Below are 26,939 nucleotides of genomic sequence, written 5' to 3' on the forward strand. Positions count from 1 at the left end.
ATGGCTTTGGAAGCTTTTGATTGGTTAATTGACAACATCTGAGTTAATTGGAGGCACACCTGTGGATGTATTTTAGGGCACACCTCAAACACACTGCAAGAAACCAGCCAAGATATTAGGGTGAGAACTGTGGACCTCCACCAGTCTGGTTCATCCTTGGGTATAATTTCCAGATGGCTGAAGGTTCCACGTTCATCTGTTCAAACAGTTCTATCAACTATAACCACCATGGGAATGTCCAGCCATCATAGCGCTCAGGAAGGAGACGAGTTCTGTGTCCAGAGATGAAGTGTTTTGGTTGAAATGTACGAATCAACCCCAGAACAGAAGCTAAAGACCTTGTGAAGATGTTGCTGAAGCTGGTCAGAGAGTCATTATCCACAGTGGAACCAGTCCTGTACCGACATGGGCTGGAAGGCTGCTCAGAGAGGAAGAAGACATCACTCCAGAAGAAACACTAAAAGGACATCCACCTCATCTGGCTCCTTTTGATGAGAAGACCAGTGACTCTGACACAGCCCCTCCAGAAAAATCCCCCTTGTTGTTGTTGTTAAATCATTTCATTGTAACTTTGGCTTTATGCTTCAGGTCATCCTCTTCCTGGAAAACAAATCTCCCAAGTTGTAGTTTTCTTGCAGACTGCATCAAGCTGTCCTCAAGGATTTCTCTGTACTTTGCTGTTGGTTCACAGTGGAGACGGTGTGTTTGTGTTAATGTGCCGTGTCTGGTGTCTGCCAAACATAGTGTTTAGTTCGATGGTCTCATCAGACCAAAGAATCTTCTTCCAGTTGACTCCAGCGTCTCCCACAGGCCTCCTGATAAAATCAAGACAATGCACTACAACTGCTTTAAGGAGGCATCTCTGTGCAGGAAGCAGAGACTCGAGGAATGATCAATGCTCATTTTAATAACCATTTTAATGTACACATCTCACACAGGCTTTACTGTGTAGGCTTTATCCGGAGCAACCTGAGCGTCCTCTCCCTGAAAATCATTAGAAAACTATTTAAACCTCCCTGTATGAGTCATTATTACACTCCACAGAGACGCCACTGCTCCTGTGAATTTCAGCATGCCTGAATATTTCAAGGTAATGTCACAAAGCATATCTGAAAATACTCCTCATAACTTCAGCTATGCTTCCTGTCTTCTGCTTCTTTGCGTGTACACAGCACAACACAAAGTACATCGAGTAAAAATCCCTGTAGTGTTTTCTGACAGGTTTGTGTTTCAGACTGTATACATGACGAACTGGTGCTTCTGTGAATCAGGTTTGTGTTTCAGTAGCTAGCGACAATGTGGCATGACTGCAGCCTGGTCATTCGTTTTCTCAAGAGTTTATTTCATTGGTCTTTATGAAACTAAATTATGGGTAATTTTCATTAAATAAAGAAAAGCGTGACCATATTTAATGCAGTGCTGCTAAAGCTGGATTGATGTTAAAATAAGTCTCATTTTAAATGTATGACAATTAAAGACAAATTTTACATTTTGCTGCACTATATACACCATACAACACTATATGCACAATACAGTATACATGATAATACAACATTCCTCTTCTGCCATCATGGAGGATCTTCAGTCCCTTATGTGCAGATCAAGGAAGGAACAGGCTTCTGGAGGAGCTCAGAGATACCACACACATGTTTAACAAACTGAAACAAAAGTATTAAAAACGCCAGAAGAGTAATTATTGCCTGTGTGTATATTGACTCAGTAGGTGTGATGATAAATGAGAAAAGCTAATCTGCAGGAGTTTAATATTTGAAAGAAACACAGAATGTTTTACAGCCACACTGCATTATATTCCTTTATGTTTTTTATTGTCAGCTGTTCCATAAAGCATGTTAAGAAAAAGTGGGGATTAAAGTCCTGCACATGACTTGAATGAACCCAACAAATCGAGTCGAGGCTAAAGTGGTTCGATAAAGGTCGTTTTAAGTTCAGTCAGGCTTATTTAATACAGGTTTCAGGAGTCAAGACAACTGCATGTGCACACAAATCCTATATTGGTTGTCTTCAAACTCATAGTTTTGTACTGGTGCTCTGTAATGAAGTCAAACAATATGATAGCATGCCATACAGTCGTTGGTAAAATCTTGACTTTCCTGTTGAGTCAGTTTTGCAGGAACTCTGGTTCAGGAACAATTCAGGTTGACCTTGACGGGAAGCCTGTCCCGGGTCAGGATAGTTAGTAACTGAGCTTAAACTATGATGAATTTGCTTTATTCAACTGAAATAAGCAGAAGTTAAGTCCAGCTAACTGAGATAATCCTGACTTATTTGGCCCCTGAGTCCTGTACTACGAAACAAGTTCAACATACTCCAGGTATCTTTTTGTTATCTGGCTTCAACCTAACAATTGTAGTTTTTGATAGGCGGTCTCACAAACCTGGTGATCATCTCAGTCACTCAACCCAGAGTTTCTGAACCTGGCTTCACATTAAAGAGGCAGAGTTGGCACCAGATGACCAATCACAAACATGGACAGGTCTGTTGGTACCAAAGTGGTAAATTGTATGACCACAGCTGTGATGTTAGAGAAATATGAGGATTTAAAAACATAATACAGACTAAAGGCAACACAGATGCAGCAGCCAAAGAAGAAGAAGAAGCTGGAAAAAAAAAACCTCTGCAGACTGAGTGAAACCAGTAAACCAGTTCATCAGCATCTTCTATTAAACAAACGTGTTGCTCAGACGTATGTTTCTGGTGTGTAGGACAGTTTTAGTCCTTTCCTTTCAACTTCAACCCTGGTGCACGTAAACCATGAACAAGTGCTAAGCAGGCTGACTCTCATATTGTTCAGAAGGCTGCAAGTTTTATTATTTCCCATAAAAAAAAAAACTATAATCCTGAACCAACATCAGGAGTTTAAAAACATAACACAGGCTAAAAACAGCACAACTGTTGCAGCCAAAGTGAAGAAAGAAAGCTGCAAAATGAAAATGCTTATTAATATCACTGCCAATTTGTAAAAAAGTAAAAATGAAATTGTAGAATGAAATTACTGATGTACTTCCTTTATGCAACTCACAAGACAAGACAAATTACTGAATGAATAAATGATCAATGAATGAAAATACAACTATTTTCATGGTGGAGGCTTTGTAGTATAAGCTTCTGCTTCTACTGTTTCTACTTATATTTACATTTTTAGCTCATATTTTTCAGCTTATATTCATCTATATATTTTGTACTGTGTCTAATAATTTGAATGGGAGCAACTGTAACACAAATAATTTCCCTTCAGGGATCGATAAAGCATTTACTGACTCTGATTCTGTTTACTTCACATAAATAAAGACATTTCTACCATAAACAGATGCAGAAAAGGACCAAACTGGTGCCTAAAAACTGACCAGAGTGGGAATTTAACACAATCTACGGAAATTCAAAGGATGAAGTGTCTCAGATATAAAATTTCAAATATAAGAATACAGAGACGCAGTTTTGGTTTCTTTTTTTTGTTTGTTTTTGTAGTTTTATCCTGTCTTGACCTTTTGCACATATTTTTGAAGCTGCCTGTCTGACACCATATAGCAGCTCTTTGGTCATATCAGGCTGTTTTTAACGTGCAGCATAAATAAATTTGATTTAATAACTAAAACACTTACTGATAGAATTGAACAATTTTCTCAACAAATAATGAAGTTAAATGGGAGCCTCTGTTGCTGTTCTAAAACCTAACTGCAGGATTATTATCATCTGAAAAACTTAATGACATTAACTTCTCCTGTTAACACACAACACGAGTTTAATGAGTTTAAAGTTTAGCTACTTTAACCAGCCAGAGGTGCGTTTGATCTGCTGCCAGGTGACAGTGGCACCAGAGGGGCGGGGACTATTCTGACGGTTTTGTAACCGTCGGGTGTTTTGTAAGCGAGCAGCAAAAATTATTAAATAACTTGACGATCAGGAAGCGGGTATGTCGTTAGCTTCTGTAATTTCCTGACCTTCGGACCACCGCAGCGTTACACAACACACCGCCCGACGGAGCGGCCGTTGGTCCGCCGCTCAGTTCGCGGTCGCCGCCAATCGTCGCTGATCGACGGCGGGACGTCACGTCGCCTCGTGTCGGCTCCAGAGGCGGCACCGGCTGGGAGTGTCTGAGGAGTGACCGCTCCGATAAGACCGCCCTGCCCACCCAGTAGCTATATCACAATACAGCAGCATGCCAGAGCAGTTAGCTGTCTGCGCGTAGCTTTAGCCCCGCAGCGACACGGAGCAGCCGAGACACGGTGAGTAGCTCCTAACCCGAGATAACCCGGACCGTCACCTTCAGCACCGGCAGACAAATTAGCTCTCATTTAACTTCACAGCGCTGAAACTTTAACCCGGTGACTGTCAGCGCTTGTCTGACTTCACTGCGTCTCCCTGCACAGAGAATTACCGCAGAAATTAAACATTAGCTTGAAATTAGCATGTTCTGCTGCTGTGGTTCAGGTGGCTGTAAAGTTTGTGCTCATGTTCACACCGGCACACATCTGGCTGGTTTTCTGTTCAAATTAGCATCAAAATGTAGAAACATTAAAAGTCTTTCCATCTGATAAAACCTGAACTTTATTGTACTTAAACACAGCTGAGCCACCTCACAGAGTAAAGCTGCTATAAACAGTGTTAATATTAGATCAAATTGCTCAGAGTAATAAATGGCTGATAATCATCACCTGACCTCTGATGACTGAATGAAAACTGAATGACTTCCAGCTCATTGTCCTGCTTGTCTGGCTTGCAGTTTATTTCATGTGGTTCACTCACAGCTGTCAGGGTGGTGATACACAGCTTTAAATATGAAACTATACCAAGCTCTCCGATCAGGATCTCTTACAGTGTACAAGACATCGTAAAGGGTTTGGTGGAAGGAAACAGTGCAACTAGTTGCACATCTCAGACGTATGAATGACATTTCTGCTCTGACATGAACCGGTTGACCAACATACACCCATCAGCCACTGCTTTAAACCCACATTGATTATTTGGTGTCACCTGTCGAGGGATGTGTTTGTTGTTGTCACTTGTTGGGCTTGATGTGTTGGAATCAGGAAAAATGAGCAAATTTAAGGATCTCATGATTTCTGTTGGGGCTGCAAGGTGGCTCGGTGGGTAGCACCGTCGCCTCGCAGCTAGAAGGTTGCTGGTTCACATCTCGGTGAGGACACCCGGGATCTTTCTGCGTGGAGTCTCCATGTTCTCCCCGTGCAGTGTGGGTTCTCTCTGGGTTCCTCCCACAAGGTCCAAAAACATGCTGAGGTTAATTGGTGATTCTAAATTGTCCGTAGTGTGCTTGTTGTGATAGACTGGTGACTTCACCCTGAGTCAGCTGGGATAGACTGACCCTAGTGAGGATTAAGCGGTGTATAGATGATGGATGGATGGACGATCTCTCTTGTGGTGGCGAGACAACTGGGTCAGAACATCTCCAGAACTGCAGGTGTTGTGTTTCTGATGTGTAGTTTCTAGTACTTACCCAAAGCTTTCCATGGCATGCGTAGAGAGTGAAGGCTGTTGCTGAAAACCTAAAAGCTGACTATGATAGAAACATGTCAGAACACACAGCAGCGTCCTGCACAGCCACAGACGGGTCAGAGTGCCCATGCTGGTGACTGTCTACAACCAAAAGAGCCTACGTCAACGCCAGAACTGGACCGTTGAGCAGAGGAAAAAGGTGGCCTGGTCTGATGAATCAGGTTCTCTTGTTGATAGCTGGGTGTGTGTGCGTTGTTTGTCAAACAGGAGGAGGCAGTGTAATGCTCTAGGCAGTGTTCTGCTGGGAAGCCTTTGGTCCTGGCGTCCATACTTTGATGCTTTGGCACCCACCTCCTACCGAAGCATTGTTGCAGACCACGCACACCCCTTCATGGCAGCAGAGGTCTGATCTAAGTAATTACTTATACACAGCACAAGTAAAACAACTGTTATGTTCTTCTCTTATCTCAGATCATGTGGCTGCCTATGGTTGGGATGACGGCCCTGCCCCACCTGGGCGGGTTCTACGGTGGCTACATCACACGCAAAGAGGTGAAGACCTGGTACCCAACCCTGCAGAGGCCATCATGGCGTCCTCCGAATGCCGCGTTCCCCGTAGTGTGGACGTGTCTGTACACAGGAATGGGGTAAGAGCTGTCGAGTCCTACCATCTGTGTGGAGCGCCACCCTTATCTGAGCCATCTTGTTTTGAATGCTGTCGTGCAGGTACGGCTCCTACCTGATATGGAAAGAGCTCGGAGGTTTCACTGAGGACGCTGTGGTTCCGCTGGGACTTTATGGGATGCAGCTCGCTCTGAACTGGGCCTGGACTCCTATTTTCTTCGGTGCACACAAGCTGAAATGGGTAAATCAGAAATGCAATAAATATTCCAATTAGGACAGCGTGCAGCACCATCTCTACGACGCCTGCACTGACAGATGGGATGATGCCGCCATGTTTGTAGTTTCTGACAGCTGCCAGTGCTACCTATACTACCTCATCAAGTACAAAGACCTGCCCAGAGAGATGAAGGTCATAGGCTAGCAACCTGTTCATTGTTCAGACAGGAATGCCTTTAGAAAGTGTGACAGCTCAATATTTAAACAAACACTCTCCCTCTGTCCGATTCAGGCACTGATCGAGATCGTGCTTCTCACCGGGACCGTGGGAGCCACCATGGTGTCCTGGTACTCCATCAGCCGCACGGCCACTTGGCTGCTGGCGCCTTACCTGTCCTGGCTGTGCCTCGCCACCTCCCTCAACTACTGCATATGGAGAGACAACCCTGAGAAGAAGGAAGAGTAGGCGACACGTCTGTGAAGAAACTACTTAAATTCTGAATCATCGCATGAAATTATTTTGAAGATCTTCCAGCGCAGTTTCACCGTGAACCTTTTCAACTTTATCATACAGTTTATAGACCTTTGAGTTTGTGTGTCGGTCGACCAGTGTGCAAAATAATACCTGAAGCATTCAGAGATAATATGGACCTTGTGTTTGTCCTGCAGATTACCAGCCGCCCCTGAACTGGCAGCTTTTTACACCCGTTAATCTGTCTGTTGTTAAACTGTAAGGCAGCGTGCTACTGACGAGTATCTTTAATAGTTTTATTAACTAATTGTAATGAGCCTATACTAAAACCATGCTCACCCATTCAGAGCTCTTAAAAACGTATGTCATCAGAATTAATCTTCACTGTGGGTCAGGCAGCATAACGAAACTGAAACAATGATTTTTTTGTTTTTGATTTTCAGGTGAATTGTTAAACTGAATTTATTTGCTTTTCTATAAAGAATATCCCAAGTGTGAATGGTTACGTTGTGATTCATGTAACACTCAGCTGTTTAATTTAATATATAATACATTTTTTAAAAATGATGCATTTTCTAACCTTGTACATACAAACCGGATGTTTTCCTTGAAGGCAGCACACAAGCTCTGCTGACCTCTGAGGTACCCCGAATCTTCCATCCATCCATCATCTACACACCGCTTAATCCTCACTAGGGTCATGGGGGGCTGGAGTCTATCCCAGCTGACTCAGGGTGAAGGCAGCTTCACCTGGACAGGTAACCAGTCTATCACAGGGCTACACTTAGAGACAGACAACCAAGCACACTCGCATTCACACCTACGGACAATTTAGAATCACCAACTAACATGTTTTTGGACCTTGTGGGAGGAAGCTAGAGAACCTGAAGAGAACCCACGCTGCATGGGGAGAACATGCAAACTCCACGCAGAAAGATCCCAGGTGTCCTCACCGGGACGTGAACTGGGTATCTTCTAGCTGTGAGGCGGCTGTGCTAACCACCTCGCAGCCCCATCTTCCATTTTTATAAATGTAGATATATATTTTAAAAACTAAACAATGCAATAAATATATTATACTACTGTATAATACATTAGACAGCTACAACATGTTTGTAGACAGTTATGCCTTTTAGACTGTAGCTGTTAAAATATTTCTAATTTACAATTTGAATGTGTAGCATTTCCATATAGAAGCAGTGAAAGGATTCCTAATTAAATGATTCATTAGATGAGATTACATCAGGTTTTAAAGGATGTTCAGTCACGTGCCTATTTTATTTAAGAAAACGTGAGAGATTTGCCACGTTGCAAGTTTCTGCTCATACAAAATGTTTCAGGGTTAAATTACAATCTGCTGGAGTTATTGTGTTCCTGTTCGTGCATCAAGGTTAATATAATGTTGGACAAATTCTGCCAGATTTGATTAAATTCTGGAGTTCATACGGAACGAAAACATTCAAGAACACTCTGCCTCTTAATGTTGACAAATCCTTTGTCTATGGCTTATGTTTCCACCAAATAAAACACTTTTTTATGGTTATATAAAAATACACAAACGAAACAAAACCTTGGAGGTAAAAAAAAAAAATAAAGCATTGTGTCACTAATAACTGGGAGAGTATTCCTGAACTGTGACCCTTCTTTATTATGCAGCTCTATTTGTAAACCTAATTCATAAAAATACCAAAACAGACCATAAAGGTACCAACAATAATCTTTATTTCTAAACACACAACGACAAAAGAAAGGGAAGCGAGAGAACGGTTATTTTTCCGGAGCTTTCTCTGGAAGGTCTTCTGGCGATTTGGAGGAGAATCGCTCCATTATCGTCTTCCACAAGCCCTTCTTTTCTTCGTCCATCTGCTGCAGGCTCCCTGCAAAATGAAAATACAGTAGATCTAAGTTACCTGGAACAAAGTTGTAAATGATCGAGGACATTTGCACGTGTCATGGTGTGGAGTTCATACCTTTCAAAAGCACCCGACACTCTTCTGCCGCGACTCCGGTGAAGCTTGTGTCTCTTACACGAGGAAACTGAATGAATACAAACAGATGTCAGCTCTGAATAAGCCCTTCATTACATTTTATTAGCTTTCACCCAGGAACAGATTAAAAAAAAAAAAAAATCACTTTCACATAAAAGTTGAGAAGTGCCGGTGCATTTATGTACTCAAACATTTTGGAGTAGACAGATGTTTGGATTTTTTCTGCATATTTCCAAAATTAACTCACTGCAAAGGAGAAGCACAAACATTTTAGCTTACATTACTGTGACAGATTAACAGCCTTCATCCGAGTGTTTTAAGTGTTTCTCTGGTAAACATCGGTAACCAAAGCACATGAGTCACCCAGAGGACGGAGACGAACCATCTGCCAACATCTGAGTCTTATGTGAATGTTACTATTCTTTATAGTTCAAATTAAAACGTCAACATTCCTTCTCTTGTGTTTTCTCACACAATATATATATATACCTTTGTACTACTTTTAACATGTTTTATTATCCCAGAAAAACTGCGTCCTCACAGCTGCAGAGGAAACTGTGTTACCCGCAGAGGGATTTGCTTTTCGTCTGTACTGGAAAATGGAGCAGACCAGGTAATTCACACATATACAAAAAGGCATGTGGGATATGTGAACATATACTTACTCGTTGTCTGTATACGTTGCCGTTAATGCGAGCCAAACTTTCATAAATCTGGTCACATTTCTCTGGTTCTGAGATCTAAAAGGGAAACGTTAGTGGTTAGAATTTAAAGAACTGGACTCAACAGAAAAACTACGAGGTTAATGGATTTATTTGAGAAAACATGCCGCTTTTTATTTGTTCAAGAAATATTTTGATTGTAAACTTTTAACCTCAAACATAAATCGTAACTTCAGAGCTCAAACAAAGTCTGTCATTTCCTGCATTACACAGATCAGCCACAACATTAAAACCACTGAGAGCTGACGTGAATAACGCTGATTATCTCGTAACAACTGTCAAGAGGGGAGATATATTAGGCAGCAAGTGAACAGTCTCTTCTTGAAGCTGCTATGTTGGAGGCAGGAAATACGCATAAGTATCTGAGTGACTGTGACAAGAGCCAGACTATGATGGTGAAAAATCAGGTCGGAGCCTATCCAGAGCAGCAGGGCTCGGATTGTACCAAGGGTGCTCCAAGGAGGGACAACCTGAGGACAGGCAGCATAGACTGTGAGCGTGACTGTGTATGGAGCTGCAGAAGTATCAGAGTGATTATTCTGACCCCTGTCCTCCACTGAAAGCAACTACAATGAGCAGCCGAACTGGATCATGGAGCAACAGATGAAGGTGGCCTCGTTTGATGGCTCACGTTTTCATTCACATCACATGGGAGGCTGTGAGCAGTTGACCTGGAGAAGAGATGGCAGCAGGATGCACTTCTGGAAGAAGGCAAGCTGGAGGATGCTCTGAGTGATGTTCTGCTGGGAAATCTTGGGTCCTGCATTCATGTGGATGTTACTATGACACCTAAACATTGCTGCAGACCATGACCACACAGTGTTCCCTGATAGGAGTGACCTCGTTCAGCAGGACAATGCATCCTGCCACACAGCAAACCAAGAATATGGCAGAGAGTTCAAGGTGTCGACTCAGCTTCCAGACTTCCCAGATCTCCAACCGATTGAGCATCTGTGATATGCACTGGACACACAAGTCAGCTACCTGATAGCACAGGACCACTTCAGAGGTCCACGCCTCATGGGGTCAGAACTGTTTTGGTGGAGTAAGAGGGGCTGACACAGTATTAGACAGGTGGTGCTAATGTTGCAGCTGATTGGTGTATATGCTCAGTTGACATTTACTTAAAAACTTCTGCTATCTTTGCTATTAGTATTATGATTTTACCCACTTTATTATTTTTCCAGCTGATTTTTTTTTAACACTCAATGCTTAACAATCTTGGTCACAATTTTTCAGGTTCCAAAAAGGACCATTTTTTAAAAATAACAACAACAAAAAAGTTAATTTATGTGTTTGCATTAAATATCAGTCAATATATTTTTAATTTAAGTACAATAATTTGCCTTAAAATTTACTTTGGTAGATGGAAAAAGTGGAATACATGTCATAAAGTGTAAATATATAGCAGTAAACCCACTTGTGCCACTTAAAGCCTGTTTACATCCAGAGAACTTCTCACTGCCTCTTAAACCGGTTTATTCAGGTTGGATGCTAACGGGATTAACTGTGAAGACACAACCTAAAGGGCCTGTAAACACGGCTGGTTATTCATTAACGTTGGTCTCTACAGCTGCATCTCCAGCTTCCAGGATAAGGAGGCTTCACGGGCATCGACAACCGGCCCGGACAGACAAGGTCGACAGCTGTTAGCACTCCTAACCGTTCTTAGCTTAGCTCGGTGTAGCCTCAGCGCAGCGGAGGCATGTGCCGCGGACGGCCCGGCGCTTACCTGCGTGTTTTCACCCTCACGGAAGGCAGAAGCGACTCTTTGCCGCAGAAACGTCCCCAAATCACGGCCTGTCTTGGTGTCGTCCCGAGGCCATTCCTCGCACAGCTTCAGGAACCGACGGTACCTGGTCGCGGACATCTTTGGACATGTAATGATTTAGCGCGTCGAGTCTGAGGTTTGAGCCGTTTCGCGCACCGTACTTGTGTCGCACCCAAAGTCTTCCCCCTTTCAGCTTGTCGTGTGTTCGCCTCGTTGTCGCTGCTGTCGTTACGCCGCACGTTAGCAAGATGAGCGGAGCAAACGTCAAAAAGGGCCCTTCCTCCGGTGTCGTGGAGTGGATCAGCTCGGCATGTCGGTTCGCAACAGACAGAAACGACTTCAGAAGGTGAGACTTTGTGGATAATAAACTATGCAGAGTGTTTGTGTAGCTGTTAGCCGCGCTGCTAGCGTTAGCACACACTGCAGTAACTGAGGGATTTGTCCTTGTCCTCTCCAGCCTCTCTCAGATTTCTGTACTTTAACTACAGAGCTGATTTAATTATTAATCCAATTTTTTTTAAAAATCAAGCGATTTACCAAACATTTTATGGCTCCAGCTTCAACTAATTATGGCTTCATTGTCGATACATGGTTCATTATACTGATTATTGTTTGGTCTCGAAAATGTAAAAAAAAAATAGTGAAAAATGTCCACCAGAAGCCCAAGAAGACATCCTCAAATGTCTTGTTTTTTTCCCCCACAACTCAAATATATTCAGTTTATAGTTATAGAGGAGGGAAGGAATGATAAAATATCAACATTTAAGAAGCTGAAATCAGAGAACTTAGACTTTTCTTCCTTAAAAAAAATAATTACTCAAGCCATGTGATCAATAATCAAAACAGTTGCAGATTAATTTATTATTTGACAACCCACAGATTAATTGTTGTGCTCCAGTTCCTGTTTTTCCAAGTTGTGAGGACTTTTTGGTGTTAAAATGTTGTAATGTGAATATCTTTTGAGTTGCTGATCAGCTAAACATTTGGTGACACCTTCCTGGGTTGTGAGACATTTCCCACCTTTTCTGGTATCCAATAAACTAAACGATTAATTGATTAACTGACAGATATCTGTCAGAATAACCTACAGTAGAAGTGCTCATGTACAAAGTCTGTCAGTTTATGTATTGGTCGGATTTAGCCTCAAAAATCTGTTGTTCATAGTAGAGTAACATGTTTAAACCAGAGCAAACTTGGAACCCCACATTTTTGTAGCTGAACAAACTGCTCAGAGTGCACAGATAATTCATTAAATGTAGGCTGATGGGCCGGGCAGGTTAATGTGGACATTCACATGGATGTTCTCGCTGTCTGCTGATGTTGTCAGAATAAACTTGGTGAAATATTTGTGTTTTCTTTTTAGGAATCTTCTGGTCAACTTAGGTCTGTTTGCTGCTGGTGTCTGGTTTGCAAGAAACCTCTCAGATTTTGACCTGATGTCTCCTCAGCCAGTGACATAACAAAATACATCGCAGCCAAAACCAGGATGAAGGTGAGATCATCGTCTGTGTAGGAGCCAGATGGAGGTGCTGCCTGTTTGCACACCTCTAATGAGACAAAAACAGAACGTATTCATCCTATAAATCTATTAGAACTGCAGCTAAACTGCAGACCATCGCCAAAAAAATACATTATTTCCCATAAAGACGTCCTTTTCTGTAACTGATGGGATGTTTTTGCTCTTTCAGGTGTCTTGGACCAAGAAGAAACAAGGGACATGAAAAAAATACTCCTGAAAAGTTTCTATGACTAGTTCTACTTTGTAAACAAATCACCTTATTTACCTGAATTTGCTTTTTTTAATTTTAATTTTTATGTAGATGACATGAAAACAAATCATTACATTTAATCAGTGTCTCTCGTTGTCTTTGAGTCACAGATTTTTTTTTAGCTCTCATTTGGGAAAGTGTGTCAGAAACATGTCGAGTTACCTTTGACTGTGGTGTGATTTATGCAGCCATGTCCACTCAGGAGCTCTTTGTTGCTGCAGCTCGTAAATGTCTGTCTGCTGGGAGGAAATCTCTCTCCGTTCCTCAGAGTCTGGACCAGGCTGCTCAGGTCTCGGCTGTCGATTTGGGGTTGAAATCTGCTCTTCTGTACGACAGCAACGGCGCCAGCGCAGAGCAGGTGCAGCGCTACTTGAGCTCTTTGCAGTCTCTCCAGCTTGTGTCTAAGTCACTTGTCACACTGGATTTAAATGGAAACAGCCTCATTGTTAATCCGGTTACAGTCAGATCAAATCTAGAGCAGGTTCTTTGCACCGGCAGCGTGGCTGTGATCGACGTCTGCCACTCGCTGCAGAAGCCTGCCATCTCCAAGCCGCTGAGAGGAGAGCTGAGGAGCATGATACAAGATTTGCTGCTTCTTCTTGGAGAGTCTCAGCGACTCGAGGAGGCCGAGAAGGTCGTTGATGTTGGAGAGAAGTCTGAGGAATGGAACCTGTGCACAGCGTTTGGGCTGTTGTTGGGTTACCCCGTCACCTACTGGTTTGATCACGCTAAGAGCTTTGAGAATTGTTTGTCCATGACTCCCCTGACGGTGATTACGGCTTCAGCAACATGGCAGTCAGACGCTGCAGGTCACAGATGTTGTCTGTATTCATTCAGCATCCCGGCTGCTCTGCACGAAGAGACGCAGGCCAACCTGGAAAACTGGAGGCTGCGTCTTCGAGAGAGATTCGAGCAGCAGCGCGTCTTACAGGATCTCACTGTTAGTCAGTCCTCGGTCACTTTGCCCTCCGTCTGTTTGTGATGCAAAAATAAAATGCTCTGGGATGTGTGGGTTTATTTATCACGCCATTAAAGTGTGTCGAAACATGTTTTTTTGTAGTGTGCAGTGGTATTTAAATACAAGCTTCTTTATGAGAGAAGCAGCTGAACAAAGTTAGCACCTCGATGAGTTTCATTAGCTTCTTCTTCATCAAAACACATGGATGACCGGCATCATTCCTCAGTTATTCATGTAATTATTGTTGATTCTTGATGTTGAAGAATCATGTCCTTCAAGTGGAAAGTTTACTTCAGTTTTATTTATATAGCTGCAAATCACAACATGTGTCATCGCAACTTTAAATATTGAGGTCGAGACCGGATATGAACAATAGCATCAGTGTTGCCCAAAAAAAGGCTTTAAAATAAAATGTAAGCAATGAAATTTCAGGTTAAAAGTTGTTTTTTTTAAATTTACATTTTGGTTAAAGATAAATCTAGCATACTTGATTGTAAGTTGATGTTTTTAAACTTTTGCACAGTGAATATTTTTGCTGGAAAAGTGTGTTTTATGTCTGAACCTGTAAGTGGGCCCTCACCATAAAAGTAGGCTTAATAACATGTTAGCTCCACGATAGTAGAAACCAGTCTGCATCAGCCAAAAGGAGTTGGAAAATACTGGCATATTAAAAAAAATCCAATACTGTACAATCCTAGCCAACTATATCCTATAAATCAATGAAGGAAATCATAACCAAACCCTCAACAGAACCCTCATTGAATACTAAGTACCACAGTTTTTCTTCTGAAACAACGGTTTTTATTTAAAATGCTGCCATTTGCTGCTGCAGCAGTTCCAAAATCAGCTCTGCCAAGCGACACATCCACCCCTCATACATCCAGACAGACACTTGAGGATTAAATAATGTTCATCACATTACATTTTGAGTTGTTTTTCTCAACAATCATTTCATCCTGACTGAACAAACATCGGATGCAACTCTGAATGATGCAGCCCCGCTCTCCTGACTCCAGGAATTTGAAGGCGGTAATGATTTTTTATTTTCTGCCATTTTGTGAATTTCACACATGTAGGTCTCACCTGGTTTGAAGAAGGAAGAGATGGAATGGAAAAACACCTGCACATTAGTCTGGAGATGCATGAATCAAATGTTTAATAGATATTTGACTCATTTTTACTCTTGAATTTAAGTCATTTAATTATGACTTAAGCTTAAAACAGTCCTTGACATCAGCAGCGTGTCCACGCTTCACACTCAGAAAGGAAACATCAAGTCAATGGGTGCATTTCAAAACCCTCACTGTAGAACTCTAACTGTCTGCAATGCTGCCTAGAAACACAGAAAAACAGTTTGTCTTCAGAAACGTTTAAATGAAGCATCGAGAACGTTACTTCTCACAGTTGAACAGCTCTAAATGTTTATCAATTATAACCTTCATAATTTATAATCAATCATAAACCTCAGAACGAACGTTGCATCGATTACAGGCAGTTTTAATCCCAGTTTCCACCTGAATGCTGCGTTTGATGCAACAACTCTGAATTTCAGGCCTCAAAATATGAAAAAAAATCAAAGAAAATGCTATGAGGAGTCAGATTTCCTACTCGCTACAACAGGTTGTAAATGAATACAGCATCTCTACATGTAATGAGTTTAAATGTGCAACACAGAAGATTTAGAAGATAAATATAGCACCAAACTATCCATCCATCCATTATCTACACACCGCTTAATCCTCACTAGAGTCGCGGGGGGGCTGGAGCCTAGCACCAAACTACAACAGGCTATTTAAAGATGTAGTGGAGTAACCGCTTCCTAAGCAAAGAATGAAGTCACACTCAGCTTCTCTGGTCTATGTTCTACACCAGTGGTTCTCAACAAGGGGGCCACGGCCCACTTGGGGGCCACAGAGAGGTTCCAGGGGGCCTTGAGATGACTGTGAATGTTACTAAGAAAAATACAAATAAAACATTATAATAACAAAATAAGGAGAGAAACTGTCTGACTAAACAAACCGCTAATCTGTGGGACTTCGTTTGTATGAGCTAACTGCTTAATCCAATTATAACGAATGAATAAATTGATCAAATGCAGTGTGGGGCAGCAGCATGGCTGAAGGCACCATCGAGGTCCCCGTCGTCCAGACCTTGGTGTTTATTCCTCATGTGTATATAGAAAAAAAGTTATAAGTACTTAGAATGACTAACTCTTTATCCTCGGGTTCAATTTGACCCCAGAAAATGATCAGAATTAAAACCGTTACCCAAGTTTATGTGTAAATAGCCCTTTAAATAAAACTGAAAAAAATATGTCAATGACTTATTTAGAGACGTTAAACATTGAATGGGGTCAAATTGACGTGCATTTCCCTGCAGCTCTCCCATGTGTGGGTGCATTCATGCATTAATGCTGCTACATTATAACTAGAGCTGGTCAATATGGCAAAAAAATTATTCTGGCATTAATGTCGGTATATAATTTGACGTTGCTGCCAGTTTACAGTTTCTTGTTATTAACTTAAGCCTTTGAAACTCTCAGTCCTTCCTGTGTACATGTAAAGGCAAACGGTGCAGCGCAGCTTTCACTCACTACCACTTAAACAACAAAGAGTTATATTTACATACTTTCTATGCACTCCTTAGATTTCAGCTCAGAGTGGACGTAGCGGAGCGACAGGTCAGCTGAAGACAGTTAACATCTCGTCACAGCCACTCGTTGTATTGTACTGAGCTGGTTGGGAGATTAGCTGTGGCTGGAACACTTCCTGTTGGCTCCTGTGTACACAACCTGTCTAAATGTAAATACAACATTATGAAGAGGGGAAGTGAAGGTGACACGCCTGTTGGTTTAGGTCTGTGCTGCTCTGGTGACATCCAGTGGTTCTGGATATCACATGTAACACTTTTATTGTCTAAAACACTGGACGACGTACCTTTTGTACCTTGTTTGTTTTTTCTGTTTCTTCAGTTAAATTGACTTTTGACAAGCCAACATGGAGGCAGTAATTTTTCCCAATTTGTGCATCAAACACGTGGAGAACGATCATAATTTCGAAGTCAAGCTTCCCCCTTCTGAGGTGCATCAGATGCAGCGTACATCCTCCCTGTCTTCACTGTGTGTGCAGCTGTGGTGGTTTTTCTTGTTCCTCTGGTGGACGAGTGCATTTCTGTCCATTCACTGGGTCCAGAAATGGCTCCTCTGAGAACAATCTATTCAAATAAGTCACACTGCCAAGACCAACAAACCCTTTTCTGAGAACTATTATCGTTAACAGTTATTCTGCATATCACAGTATGTGAGTGTAGACGTGTCAGTTTTAGTTTCATAACAGCAGCAAGTATTTCTGAAGTGTTGCTGATTCTGCCCTTTGCACCACTGAGTCCTGCAGTTGTTTGGTTAAATCTGAGGTAGTTTTACCACCATGATGACCAGCTCAACACAGACAGTTCAAACTTCAGGTCCATGACAGTCAGAGGGGCTGAATGACCGACAGCACCTCACCACAGCGGCCGCTCACTTTCAGCTCGGCCAGGTGGTCGGCTCTGGTGGCGCCGATGTTCAGGATGGCGACCGGCATCCTCCTGTCACTGGCTGCCAGTAAAAACCTGTATCCTGAGTACACCTTGGAAGCAACAAAGAGAAACTCAAAAAATGCAGAAAAGATGTGTTGTAAGCTCATGTTATTTGGACCACATCAGGGTTCTTCCAAAACCTACCTGCAACGATGACCCGACGACCAGCACCGCGTCCGACTCCGCCAGCCTGTCGTGCACAAACTGTACGGTCGCTTTGTTCACAGTGTCTCCAAAAAACGTGACCTCAGGCTTCAGTATGCCTCCACAGTCCTCGCAGGAGGGAACCCTGAAGTGGAGGACCTGCTCGTCCTCTAAGAAGACGTCACCGTCCGGAGCCACGGCGGCTGCCTGAGCTGTCCAGTCTGGGTTTAGAGACAGAAACCGCCTCTGTAGGTCCTCCCTCGCTGAGATGGCGCCACAGCCGAGACACACGACCCTGAGGAGAGTCCATCATGAAGACATGTTTCCTGTTTAGATGTGGTGTTGCAGAGAGTCTGGTTTGATTTTTGTCAGCACACCGACACAATGAGGGTGACAGTAATTAGATTTGGGTGCACTCACAGCTTTAGAAATGTACTTTTGAAAGCTTTATGTGCTGCAGTATGTCAGTGTAAATTAATTTCTACAGCACTGTTCATTACTTGTGTTTAAATAAGATTGAGAAGTTGTTCTGTAATCTTCAAATTAATGATTTAATATGCAACACTCTGCATCACCTTAACCCAAAATAATCCAATAATGTAATCGTATAACACTCATAGGAGATATTTTCTTGAATTACAGGCATTTTGACACCTCAAGTACATTTTGCATACTCTTGTTTTCCACATCTCATTGCAAGGATTTTTAAAAATATATTGCACTATTGCTGCTGCTCCTCTTTTCCGATTAGTGCATGTGTGGGATGATGTTTCCTCACCTGTGGGCACAGCCGTGGAGCTCCGTGAGCCTCTTCTGTCCTGCCTTTGAGTGAAGAGCGTCCACGTTCTGCGTGACCAGCCAGTGAAGCTTCCCTCCGTCCTCCCACCGCTGCAGCACCTTGTGAGCAGAGTTTGGCAGGTGGGAGGAAAACTGCGGCCATCCCACAAAGTTTCTGGCCCAGTATCGCTGACGGGACTTTGCACTGCGGACAAACTCTGCGTGCTGCATGGGTCGTCTGTCGGTGCGAGCGTACAGTCCGACGCCCTCTGAGCGGTAGTCTGGGATGCCCGACTCTGTGGAGAGACCAGCTCCAGTGATGGCAAACAGGCGTCTCGCTCGAGTCACAAAGTCCTGCAGCTGCTCCACAGACTGAGCATCAGTTGTGCTGCATGCTGGGACGAAACCCAACATCCCTGCAGGGACTGAGGAGGCCCTCCTTACCGGTGCTGTGTGGGGTGTGAGGACCCGCCATGGCAGTCTCATCTGAAACAGGACCAACAGTTATACAGGTTAAATAGAGCATACTGTGGCTTTTTATGTTGTGTCACTGATGCAAGTAAGCTTCAGATCCAAATGAAAGGTTAAAGGACTCTTAGATGTTCCCCACATTTTAATGATGCTGTCGAAATGTCACTTTCAAATTTGTGAAAAATGTCAAAAGGCAGGTTTTACCAGGTCCAGAGCTAAAACCACGACACTTAAACAAGTCAAATCTGGACCACATTGTCCCAGAGAGGCTAAAGACTCTTAAAAACACATTTTCTGAAACCTCTGTTCTATTTGTAAAAATGGAAAAGTGAAAAAAACATAATTTTTTTTAAATGTACTTTTATTTTTTTCATATAGACCACATTAAAACAGGTCCAGATTTAAAACCACAATACTTACACAGGTCAAATCAGGCCGGAATTATCCCAGAGAGACTAAACCATCTTTTACTTTTTTTAGTTTATGAATCCTTTATTCTACCTGTAAAAATGTACACAAGGTAGATTTCACTGCTGTTGTAGAATATATCAGATCAGGTCCAGCGCTAAATCCTTTTCACATAGACTGGGTAAACCTGAACAAGATTGTCCAAAAAAGATGAAAGATTTTTAAAACACAGTGTCTGATTATTTTTTTAATCTATTTTTGAGGTTTAAATGAGAAAAGAGCAGCACAACAGTAGATTCACCTCCTTTTTTCTCTTTTTTTTCATTTTCACACAAAGAAACAAAGATTTGACAGATTTGAGAATGGGTTTCAAACAGCACCAACGTCTAGCACCACTAAAATGTGAGAAAGAGCTGAATATCGGTCGCTCAGTGCTGTTTAGTTGAGTTTTCCTCAACTTTTCCCCGCAGCTTAACGTCACCGTGTTGTTCCTCCACTGAGGGGCGGAGTCAACTCACTGACACTGAATGCTAGCTGTCAGGTAGCTATGAAGCTATGCTAGCACACCTGTTTACCACAACAACCTTTTCGTTAAAGTGTGCACACAGCGAAAAAAACCAAAAAAACTGAAAAAAATAAAATAAAAACATGAAAACACAGCAAGAAACATTCTCAGCTATCTCTTAGCTGCTGCCCTTTAGCTCATACCTCCACCGGTGACTGACCGCTAGCTAACTTAGCTCAGGTGCTACTTTACCTTATCTGTCGCACACAGTGGCGGCTACAGGATAAAGCTACGGCAGTTAGCAGCAGCAGAACGTGTCAGCAGCTGGAAACAGTTGTTGGATAACATGACAAACCACAAATGCTGATATAACATGGGAACCTTTCTCACGCTGACATTGACAGCAACAGGAAGTACCGGCTAAGACGTAACACCAAATACAGTCGAGGTGTTGTCTGGGAGTTGTAGTCCAATTAGTTTCGCTTTAGGTTTCAACGTAACGCAACAATGTAAATGCAGGCACAAAAAATAGCTTTAATGATTAACCCTAATGTATAAATTAGTTTAAATTATTGATTTATTGATTGTTAAATAGTTAATAGACCCAATCACATGCAGGCATAGTAACTTGATAATCTGTTAAAGGTGAGCAGCAGGAATTTATGAAACATCCTGAATAAATAACGATATATATGCATTAATTAAGCATTATTTAGGCATAGGATCTGTACCTTTATTGTGAAGTGTTACCCACATATTCACTGGTTGTAAAAAAAACTTGAAAAATACAAGTTGTATAGAAAAATATGACAAAATAATGTAGTAGCTGCTATAGAAGAATTATCTGCCTGTGATGTGCTGCAACCAAACCTGACGCCTCAAACATTTGAACAGAGGTCCATTTAACAAAGTAACCTGCAGGATAAGGATTGTCTATTTCAGAAAACTGCAGTTTCAACCAGCATCCACACACATCTCACACTTTACATTCTAACTTTCATTTTAATGTTTATTAAATAAATGTGATACAGCTGGTTCCTGTGCACAGAATTAAGTCAAAACCTAAAGACATTTATACACGATTATATGTTTAGATTCTACACACGCTGATTTTACATCCATATTTAAGCAGAGTTGCGGTGATCTTTGTGTGATGCAGTGCTGGGCGTCATCTTAGCCTCGTTGTTGATAAAATGCACTAAAGCAGGTGCCGTGTAGTCTTTCAGCACAGCTTTTGCATAAACACCTTAATGCCAGTGAGGGTTTGCAGTCATCAGATATGGACAGAGCAAATATGTGGATGAAGAGTAAAGATAGTTTTCTTTCCCATTAGAATATGCTGCACACGTCCTGATTACAAAACTCCAAGATATCTGTTGGAAAGAAAAAAAAATAGTATTATAATTGTGTGAGGGTTTAAATACATCTCTGACATGTACAACAATCAGCCCGTGTGTTTGGTTTCTTCGTACCAGAGTGCGTGCAGTTGAAGACAGCTTCTACGTGAGTGTAAAACTCCTCTCCCAGGATGGAGCGGTAGTCCATGTGGCTTGTGTGGACGAAACACTGCGTCGCATCTTTAAACAGCAGATCACTTTCTCCGTACTGATGAGACTCAAAGAGGCTGAACTCTGAGTTTGGGTTGGCTGCCAAAGTTTCCTATAAGGTTAAAAGAAACAGCTGTAAAACGTAAAAGAATGACCGAAACACTCCCTGTGTCCTTTCTGCAAAGCTACAACAGATCATAAGTTAAGTTTCTGTCCTGATTTAGGAAGACGTCAATTAGACGAAGCAAAAAAGAAAAACGTGATCGTGGGTATAAGGTTTCTTTTTTTTATCAGACAATGAGTAGGAGCTGTTTTTACCTTTGACATGTTTCGACTGTCACTTCAAGTCTTCCTCAGAAACGTCATTGATGTCTGTAGTGACGTGTCTTTATCAGCTGGTGGTTTCCTGGTGGCGTGACCCGCCCGGCAATCTGTCAGATATGCCCGATATCTCTGAAGGAGAGCGTCCCATGTGTGGGACAGCATGAACGCCCCCTCATCACGGTTCATGGTGTCTTTGGCTCGCCTCCTGATTTCTATGGCCTCCTAGATCCAGGCGTGGCCCGTCGGGCAAATCTGACAGGTTGCCAGGCGGGTCACGCCTCCAGTAAACCACCAGCTGGTAAAGACACGTCACCACAGAAGCCAGCGACGTTTCTGAGGAAGACTGAAGTGACAGTCGAAACATGTCAAAGGTAAAAACAGCTCCTATTTAAAAATACTCACTGTGTGATTAAAAAAGAATCCTCAGAGTGGACAAAATGAACCTAACCACACTGAAAAAGGTGACTGATGGCAACAATTACTGCTGGTTGGATCTTAATCGTCTTTTTGTGCCAACTGAACAGCCCAACAAAACGCTGTTCTCTGATGAGCTCAATCCTGACTCAGTTAAACATTTTGCCAGTTTTGGAGTATTTTATTTACACAACAGGCAAAGTTTTGAGTTTTTATTTAAGTATAAAATTGTAAATGCAATGGCAAACACCTTGGACATTTCCAGGGCTTTTACGGCGTCTGTTCAACCTGCAGCTTCAAAGGCAGAGCATACATGTCTAATTCAGTGCACTTTTTGACAGAGTCAGCAAGTACTTCCTCATGGTCCTTTAGCTGCATGCTGCTTGTGTGCACGCTGAACAAAATCAGGCGTTTATACACATCCCTGCCTCTGTGAATGGAACTAAACAAAGTGGCTCGGACACATCCACACACACTATTCCAGGCAGACACTAAATCTGGTCATGCTAGCCACACCTTTGTAGTTTAGGGTGCTACTGAGCTATGTAAGCTACAATGCACAGCGCTGTTTTCCTCTGCTGCCTTCTTCCTTTCAGCCTCAGAAGGGCAGCATCGCCTCTATTCTGTCTGCCAGGCCACTGAGCAGCTAATCCCAAAAACAGAACTGACCTGTGACTTCATCAGGAAGTCGTACACTCGTGACGTGAGAACCGGCCGCGTCATGATGGTGTTTGGTGGGATGACTCCCAGATTACAGCTCTCCCACTCTGACAACGGGGCGCGACGGCCGTCACCACACAGCAGCTCGAAGTCCGACGATGTCCAACCGTCTGCCCAGCCGGCGGAGCTCAGACCTGAAGGACAATAGCGACATACAGTCAGGCAGCATCACCGTGTGTGTGTGTTTACGTCAAGTCTTGATCTCGAGCATCTCACTGAGGATGTTGGCGTGAAGGTTGTGCTGCTCGATGAAGGCCACGTCGCCGTAGCTTTTACCGCTGGGATCTCCAACCAGGCACCTGTGAATAACCAGTACAGTTTTATTTATGTAGCACTAAGACTTCACAAAATCACTCAACAAATCCAGAGATTCCTTTGGGTTACTTTTGAGCAGCATCATGATTAAAGGATTAAACAGTCACTTCAGGCAAATTGTTATTAGTTTCCTCACTGACAGATTTGGTTTTATTTGCTCCATGTATTTCTAAAATAACGCCTTTAATAAATGAAAAATACTTTATTTATCCCAGAAGGGAAATTCAATTAATTAATACTCTGTCTTCACTGTAATTCAGTGGAGGGGATTATGAATGACACTGTTTTGTGGATTGTCATGTTTCCTGCTGCTCTTTTTAATATTTTTCAGCGAATTTTTTTTAGAGCCCAAAAATGTCTCGTACTGAATCACTCTCACGGCTGCTATTAGTTTTGCTGGTGGCGGCCATATTGAGCTGTTTTTCTCACAAACTTAGAGGTGACCTGGGGAACATTCTGGAGTATTTAGCAACCAAAATGCCAGATATTTCTCTCAGGAGCTGGTGGAGACAAAAATAGAGCCAAAAGACAAAAAGTACTTGGTTTAAATTTGCACGGTGGACAGAAATTCACTGGTAAGTGAATGCTAATGTTGCTCTGTAACTGTTAAATAAATAGTCAACATAAATAGTTGGTGGTAGGTGATGGTATGTCAATGTTTGGTTTACTGCTGGCACCACATAAATGTGGATTAAATGCATTGTTGTCGCAGCAAATATCTTAAAACCAGGACTAGTTAAACCAAAACTTCCTCTAAAAGTAGGTGGAAAACATGCTTATTCATAATTTGGCTCAACTCTTTCTTTAAACCACAGATTAACAGAAAAACGAGGCTCAGGTAATCACTGCACCAACCTTAACGCCCCCATGTTGCCATAGTAACGCTCATTGTGGTTGTCAGCGCAGCGTTTGGTCGCGGCCTCCCCGGTGCCTCCCATGCACACTTTGCACAGATTCCCCTGAGAGCCAGGAAGGCAGCCTTTCCAAAACACCTCATTGTACACTGAGGACACACAAAGCGGCAAACTGCAGTCACACGTGAGGCTCAATGCAGCGACGGGGGACGCTCAAATCCACAAGCAGCCACTAAGCGCTGAGTGCAAAGGTCAAGAGGTTAGAGAATAGACATGATTTATCTACGTTCAGTGCAGCAGGAGTCCACGTGAATGTTTGGAAACAGCACCTTGGTTTGGATCACAGTCTGAGCTGCTGTTGTGCTCCAGGCTCAGCTGGTGTCTGACCGGCAGCAGCCAGCCTGCAGGGCTGTACATGTGGCCGTGACACGAGCGCCGGCTTCCGAGGTTCCCGATGAAAATGTTCCTGCTGGAGCGCTTGGCCACCGCTACAGCTGCTACCGGCGGCAAGACTGGAGAGAGAAACAGCGGCAGGTTGCGTGTGAAGACAACAAAAGGCAGCAGAAAGTTGACCGCTAGGCTGCTTGTTGCTTGTTGCTCTTCATCTTACCATCGGCCTCCAAGTGAGCTGATCCTGCAGCAGGAACACATTTTCCTCCTGAGAGAATCCACGAAGACACAAGAAAACAGAATCAATCACAAGAGTAGAATTGAAGTTTATTTACTAAATAATCAAGTGATTGTTTTAAAGCTGACCATGTTGGTTCTAAACTATCTGGGCTGCAAACAGAAATCATCAGAAAGTGAAAACCTTCAGCTGATTTACCTCAAATAAAATATTGTTGATTGACAGAATAAATTTGTGTTTAAAAAAGCACTGACGAGGTTTTACATTCACTTACGACGACTACGAGACTCACAATGATTAACTAAATAATTGTCTAATTGTCATCAGCAATAACAATTTAATAATTACTTGAGTAATTTTTCAAACAAAAATACAAACATCTGCAGATTTCAGTCTCTCCAATGTGTGGATTTGTCACGATTCTGTTCTATATCAATAGAAATCGATGTTTGGGGTTGAAATAAAAGACAGTTTAATAAATTTGGAGATAATATCTGGGACACATTATCTGATGGGATGTATACAAAACAATAAACCAATCAATCCTATAAACTAACTTAAAACAAAATCATCAGTTTGAGCCATAATTATCAGATTATTTCTGCAGTGCTTTGCTAAATGTCTTTAAGTTGTCGGTTTTGTCAGATTAATAATCCAGATAGATTCAGTTCAGAGCTCCACGAAAACCAGGAAAAGCTCAAAACCCTCACAGCAGAGGCTAAACCAAATAAAGGTGGATATGGAGTAGTAAGAGTGCCAAAATACGAAAATAAATCAATAAAACAATCAAATAAAAGTGGAAATAAAAAGAAGAATAAATAAAATAAAAAAAGAAATGATGTGACAATATAAAGCAATGCTAATTGAAAATGAATCCATAAAAGAAAAGGCTAATAAAAGTAGAATAATAAAGACAAATAAATAAAATATTAATTTATTTTTAATGATTTTTTATCATTTTAATTTTTTATTTATTTGTCTTTATATTTCTACTTTTATTAGCCTTTGCTTTTATGGATTTCATCTCTGATTATTATTGCTTTATATTGCCACATTATTTATTTATCTTATTTTATTTATTCTTCTTTTTATTTCCATTTTTATTTTATTACTCTTTTATTGATTTATTTTTGTAATTTGGCTCTCACTACTCCATAGATGGCATTTTGCCTTAATAAATGACTTTGGATTAAATCGAACTGTTGTCTGTTTTTGGTCGGTCTCCTACTCATTTAATTTCGCTACACAACTTCCACCAGTTCATAATGAATAAAGGAAATTCTACAGCTTGATTCTGGAGGAGCCTCTCTGCTGTGTGCTTCTATTTTATTATTCTATTCAACAGTCTTACCATAATATTCTGTCACAACAGGGACGAGGCCACATTTCCCTGCGATGAACGAGTGAGTCGCATCCAGTGAGACGGCGTCCACCTCGTCCCTCTGTGGTGAAGGTACAAGAAGTTTGTGCAACAAGCCTCGACAGAGTTTAATGAAAACCCAGACATCCTGCAGTGTACGTGACTCACCTTAATTTTCTCGATACAGTCGCGCATCGATACAGCTCGGACGCACACCAGCGGGTCGGACTTGATGCTGAGAGCCCACTGCTCACACTTCTTCTGCTCTGCGTGGCTGATGCAGCACCATCGCACAACGCTGTCCTCCAACGAGCTTCCTGCAGACACACACAGTTTCAGTGATGCTGTGAAACCACAGCCAGCCTGTTTTGAATGTGAACACAGCAGTGAGTGTCAGCACCTTCATGGCCGAGGCCTTTGAGCAGAGCAACGTAATCCAGCCCTAACACCTGACTGACATCCATGTCGTCTGCCAGGATGGCCAGTTTCTCTGTGACGTCTTTGAAGAGAAGGTCGTTCTCCCCAAAAGCTGATGAGTTGAAGAGCTGGAAGCGCTGCCTTTCTCTTCCTTGTTGCCCAAACAGCATCTGAAGAATCATTAGAGAGTCTTTCACTGGAGCAAAACAACGATGAAGCACAGAAACAAAGTGTGTCACATTTGTGGTAAGAAAAAAATAAAAAATTACCTGCACAGTCATTAGAAATTTGCGAACGACTTTGCGGAAATTGGGTCTGGTGACCATTCCCCCTCCTGGACCACGTCCCAGGTTACAGTGTCTGTAGTGGCTGAGAGGAGCTTGTGTGCCGTCGGTACACAGTAACCTGAACTCATCCCGCTCGCTCTCTGACACAGAAGGAGAAACACAGATGTTGCTGTACTTTGCAGTTGGATTCTGTGAGTCTT

At 42.2% G+C, this 26,939-nt stretch overlaps 6 protein-coding genes across 6 annotated transcripts in view; 3 read left to right on the forward strand and 3 right to left on the reverse strand.

Annotated features, from left to right (window-relative positions):
* Positions 1 to 3,953: 3,953 nt before the first annotated feature.
* tspo (translocator protein) lies at positions 3,954 to 7,283 on the forward strand. The gene is made up of 4 exons (XM_008285468.1): positions 3,954 to 4,244; positions 5,944 to 6,119; positions 6,199 to 6,337; positions 6,605 to 7,283. The coding sequence occupies exons 2-4, from the start codon at positions 5,947 to 5,949 to the stop codon at positions 6,776 to 6,778; spliced, it is 486 nt and encodes a 161-aa protein (XP_008283690.1). The 5' UTR covers positions 3,954 to 4,244; positions 5,944 to 5,946; the 3' UTR covers positions 6,779 to 7,283.
* Positions 7,284 to 8,483: 1,200 nt separating this feature from the next.
* Positions 8,484 to 11,447, reverse strand: uqcc2 (ubiquinol-cytochrome c reductase complex assembly factor 2). The gene is made up of 4 exons (XM_008285480.1): positions 11,227 to 11,447; positions 9,438 to 9,512; positions 8,755 to 8,821; positions 8,484 to 8,661 (listed from the first exon to the last, which is right to left on the reverse strand). Exons 1-4 carry the CDS (start codon positions 11,362 to 11,364, stop codon positions 8,552 to 8,554), a joined length of 390 nt encoding a protein of 129 aa, XP_008283702.1. The 5' UTR covers positions 11,365 to 11,447; the 3' UTR covers positions 8,484 to 8,551.
* Positions 11,448 to 11,490: 43 nt separating this feature from the next.
* On the forward strand, positions 11,491 to 13,114 carry tomm6 (translocase of outer mitochondrial membrane 6 homolog (yeast)). Its single transcript, XM_008285493.1, has 3 exons — positions 11,491 to 11,611; positions 12,629 to 12,757; positions 12,954 to 13,114. Exons 1-2 carry the CDS (start codon positions 11,514 to 11,516, stop codon positions 12,723 to 12,725), a joined length of 195 nt encoding a protein of 64 aa, XP_008283715.1. The 5' UTR covers positions 11,491 to 11,513; the 3' UTR covers positions 12,726 to 12,757; positions 12,954 to 13,114.
* A 96-nt stretch (positions 13,115 to 13,210) lies between these two features.
* cunh1orf74 (chromosome unknown C1orf74 homolog) lies at positions 13,211 to 14,083 on the forward strand. Its single transcript, XM_008285504.1, has one exon. The coding sequence runs from the start codon at positions 13,225 to 13,227 to the stop codon at positions 14,014 to 14,016; it is 792 nt and encodes a 263-aa protein (XP_008283726.1). The 5' UTR covers positions 13,211 to 13,224; the 3' UTR covers positions 14,017 to 14,083.
* Positions 14,084 to 16,282: 2,199 nt separating this feature from the next.
* On the reverse strand, positions 16,283 to 20,200 carry sirt4 (sirtuin 4). Its single transcript, XM_008285517.1, has 4 exons — positions 20,126 to 20,200; positions 18,491 to 18,975; positions 17,713 to 18,007; positions 16,283 to 17,618 (listed from the first exon to the last, which is right to left on the reverse strand). The coding sequence occupies exons 2-4, from the start codon at positions 18,973 to 18,975 to the stop codon at positions 17,466 to 17,468; spliced, it is 933 nt and encodes a 310-aa protein (XP_008283739.1). The 5' UTR covers positions 20,126 to 20,200; the 3' UTR covers positions 16,283 to 17,465.
* Positions 20,201 to 20,864: 664 nt separating this feature from the next.
* The window catches only part of sxph (saxiphilin), a 10,137-nt gene continuing 4,062 nt past the window's right edge, over positions 20,865 to 26,939 (reverse strand). Inside the window, exons 7-17 of the mRNA XM_008285566.1 lie at positions 26,722 to 26,879; positions 26,436 to 26,622; positions 26,204 to 26,352; positions 26,027 to 26,117; positions 24,658 to 24,705; positions 24,377 to 24,559; positions 24,049 to 24,196; positions 23,095 to 23,177; positions 22,828 to 23,012; positions 21,346 to 21,532; positions 20,865 to 21,246 (exon numbers count right to left, since the gene is read on the reverse strand). Of these exons, the coding sequence (XP_008283788.1) occupies positions 21,203 to 21,246; positions 21,346 to 21,532; positions 22,828 to 23,012; positions 23,095 to 23,177; positions 24,049 to 24,196; positions 24,377 to 24,559; positions 24,658 to 24,705; positions 26,027 to 26,117; positions 26,204 to 26,352; positions 26,436 to 26,622; positions 26,722 to 26,879 (1,463 nt within the window). The 3' untranslated portion in view covers positions 20,865 to 21,202. The remainder of the gene's footprint in view (positions 21,247 to 21,345; positions 21,533 to 22,827; positions 23,013 to 23,094; positions 23,178 to 24,048; positions 24,197 to 24,376; positions 24,560 to 24,657; positions 24,706 to 26,026; positions 26,118 to 26,203; positions 26,353 to 26,435; positions 26,623 to 26,721; positions 26,880 to 26,939) is intronic.

This window comes from Stegastes partitus, unplaced genomic scaffold (genome assembly GCF_000690725.1).
Source record: "Stegastes partitus isolate 25-593 unplaced genomic scaffold, Stegastes_partitus-1.0.2 Scaffold10, whole genome shotgun sequence".
Lineage (NCBI taxonomy): Eukaryota > Metazoa > Chordata > Actinopteri > Pomacentridae > Stegastes > Stegastes partitus.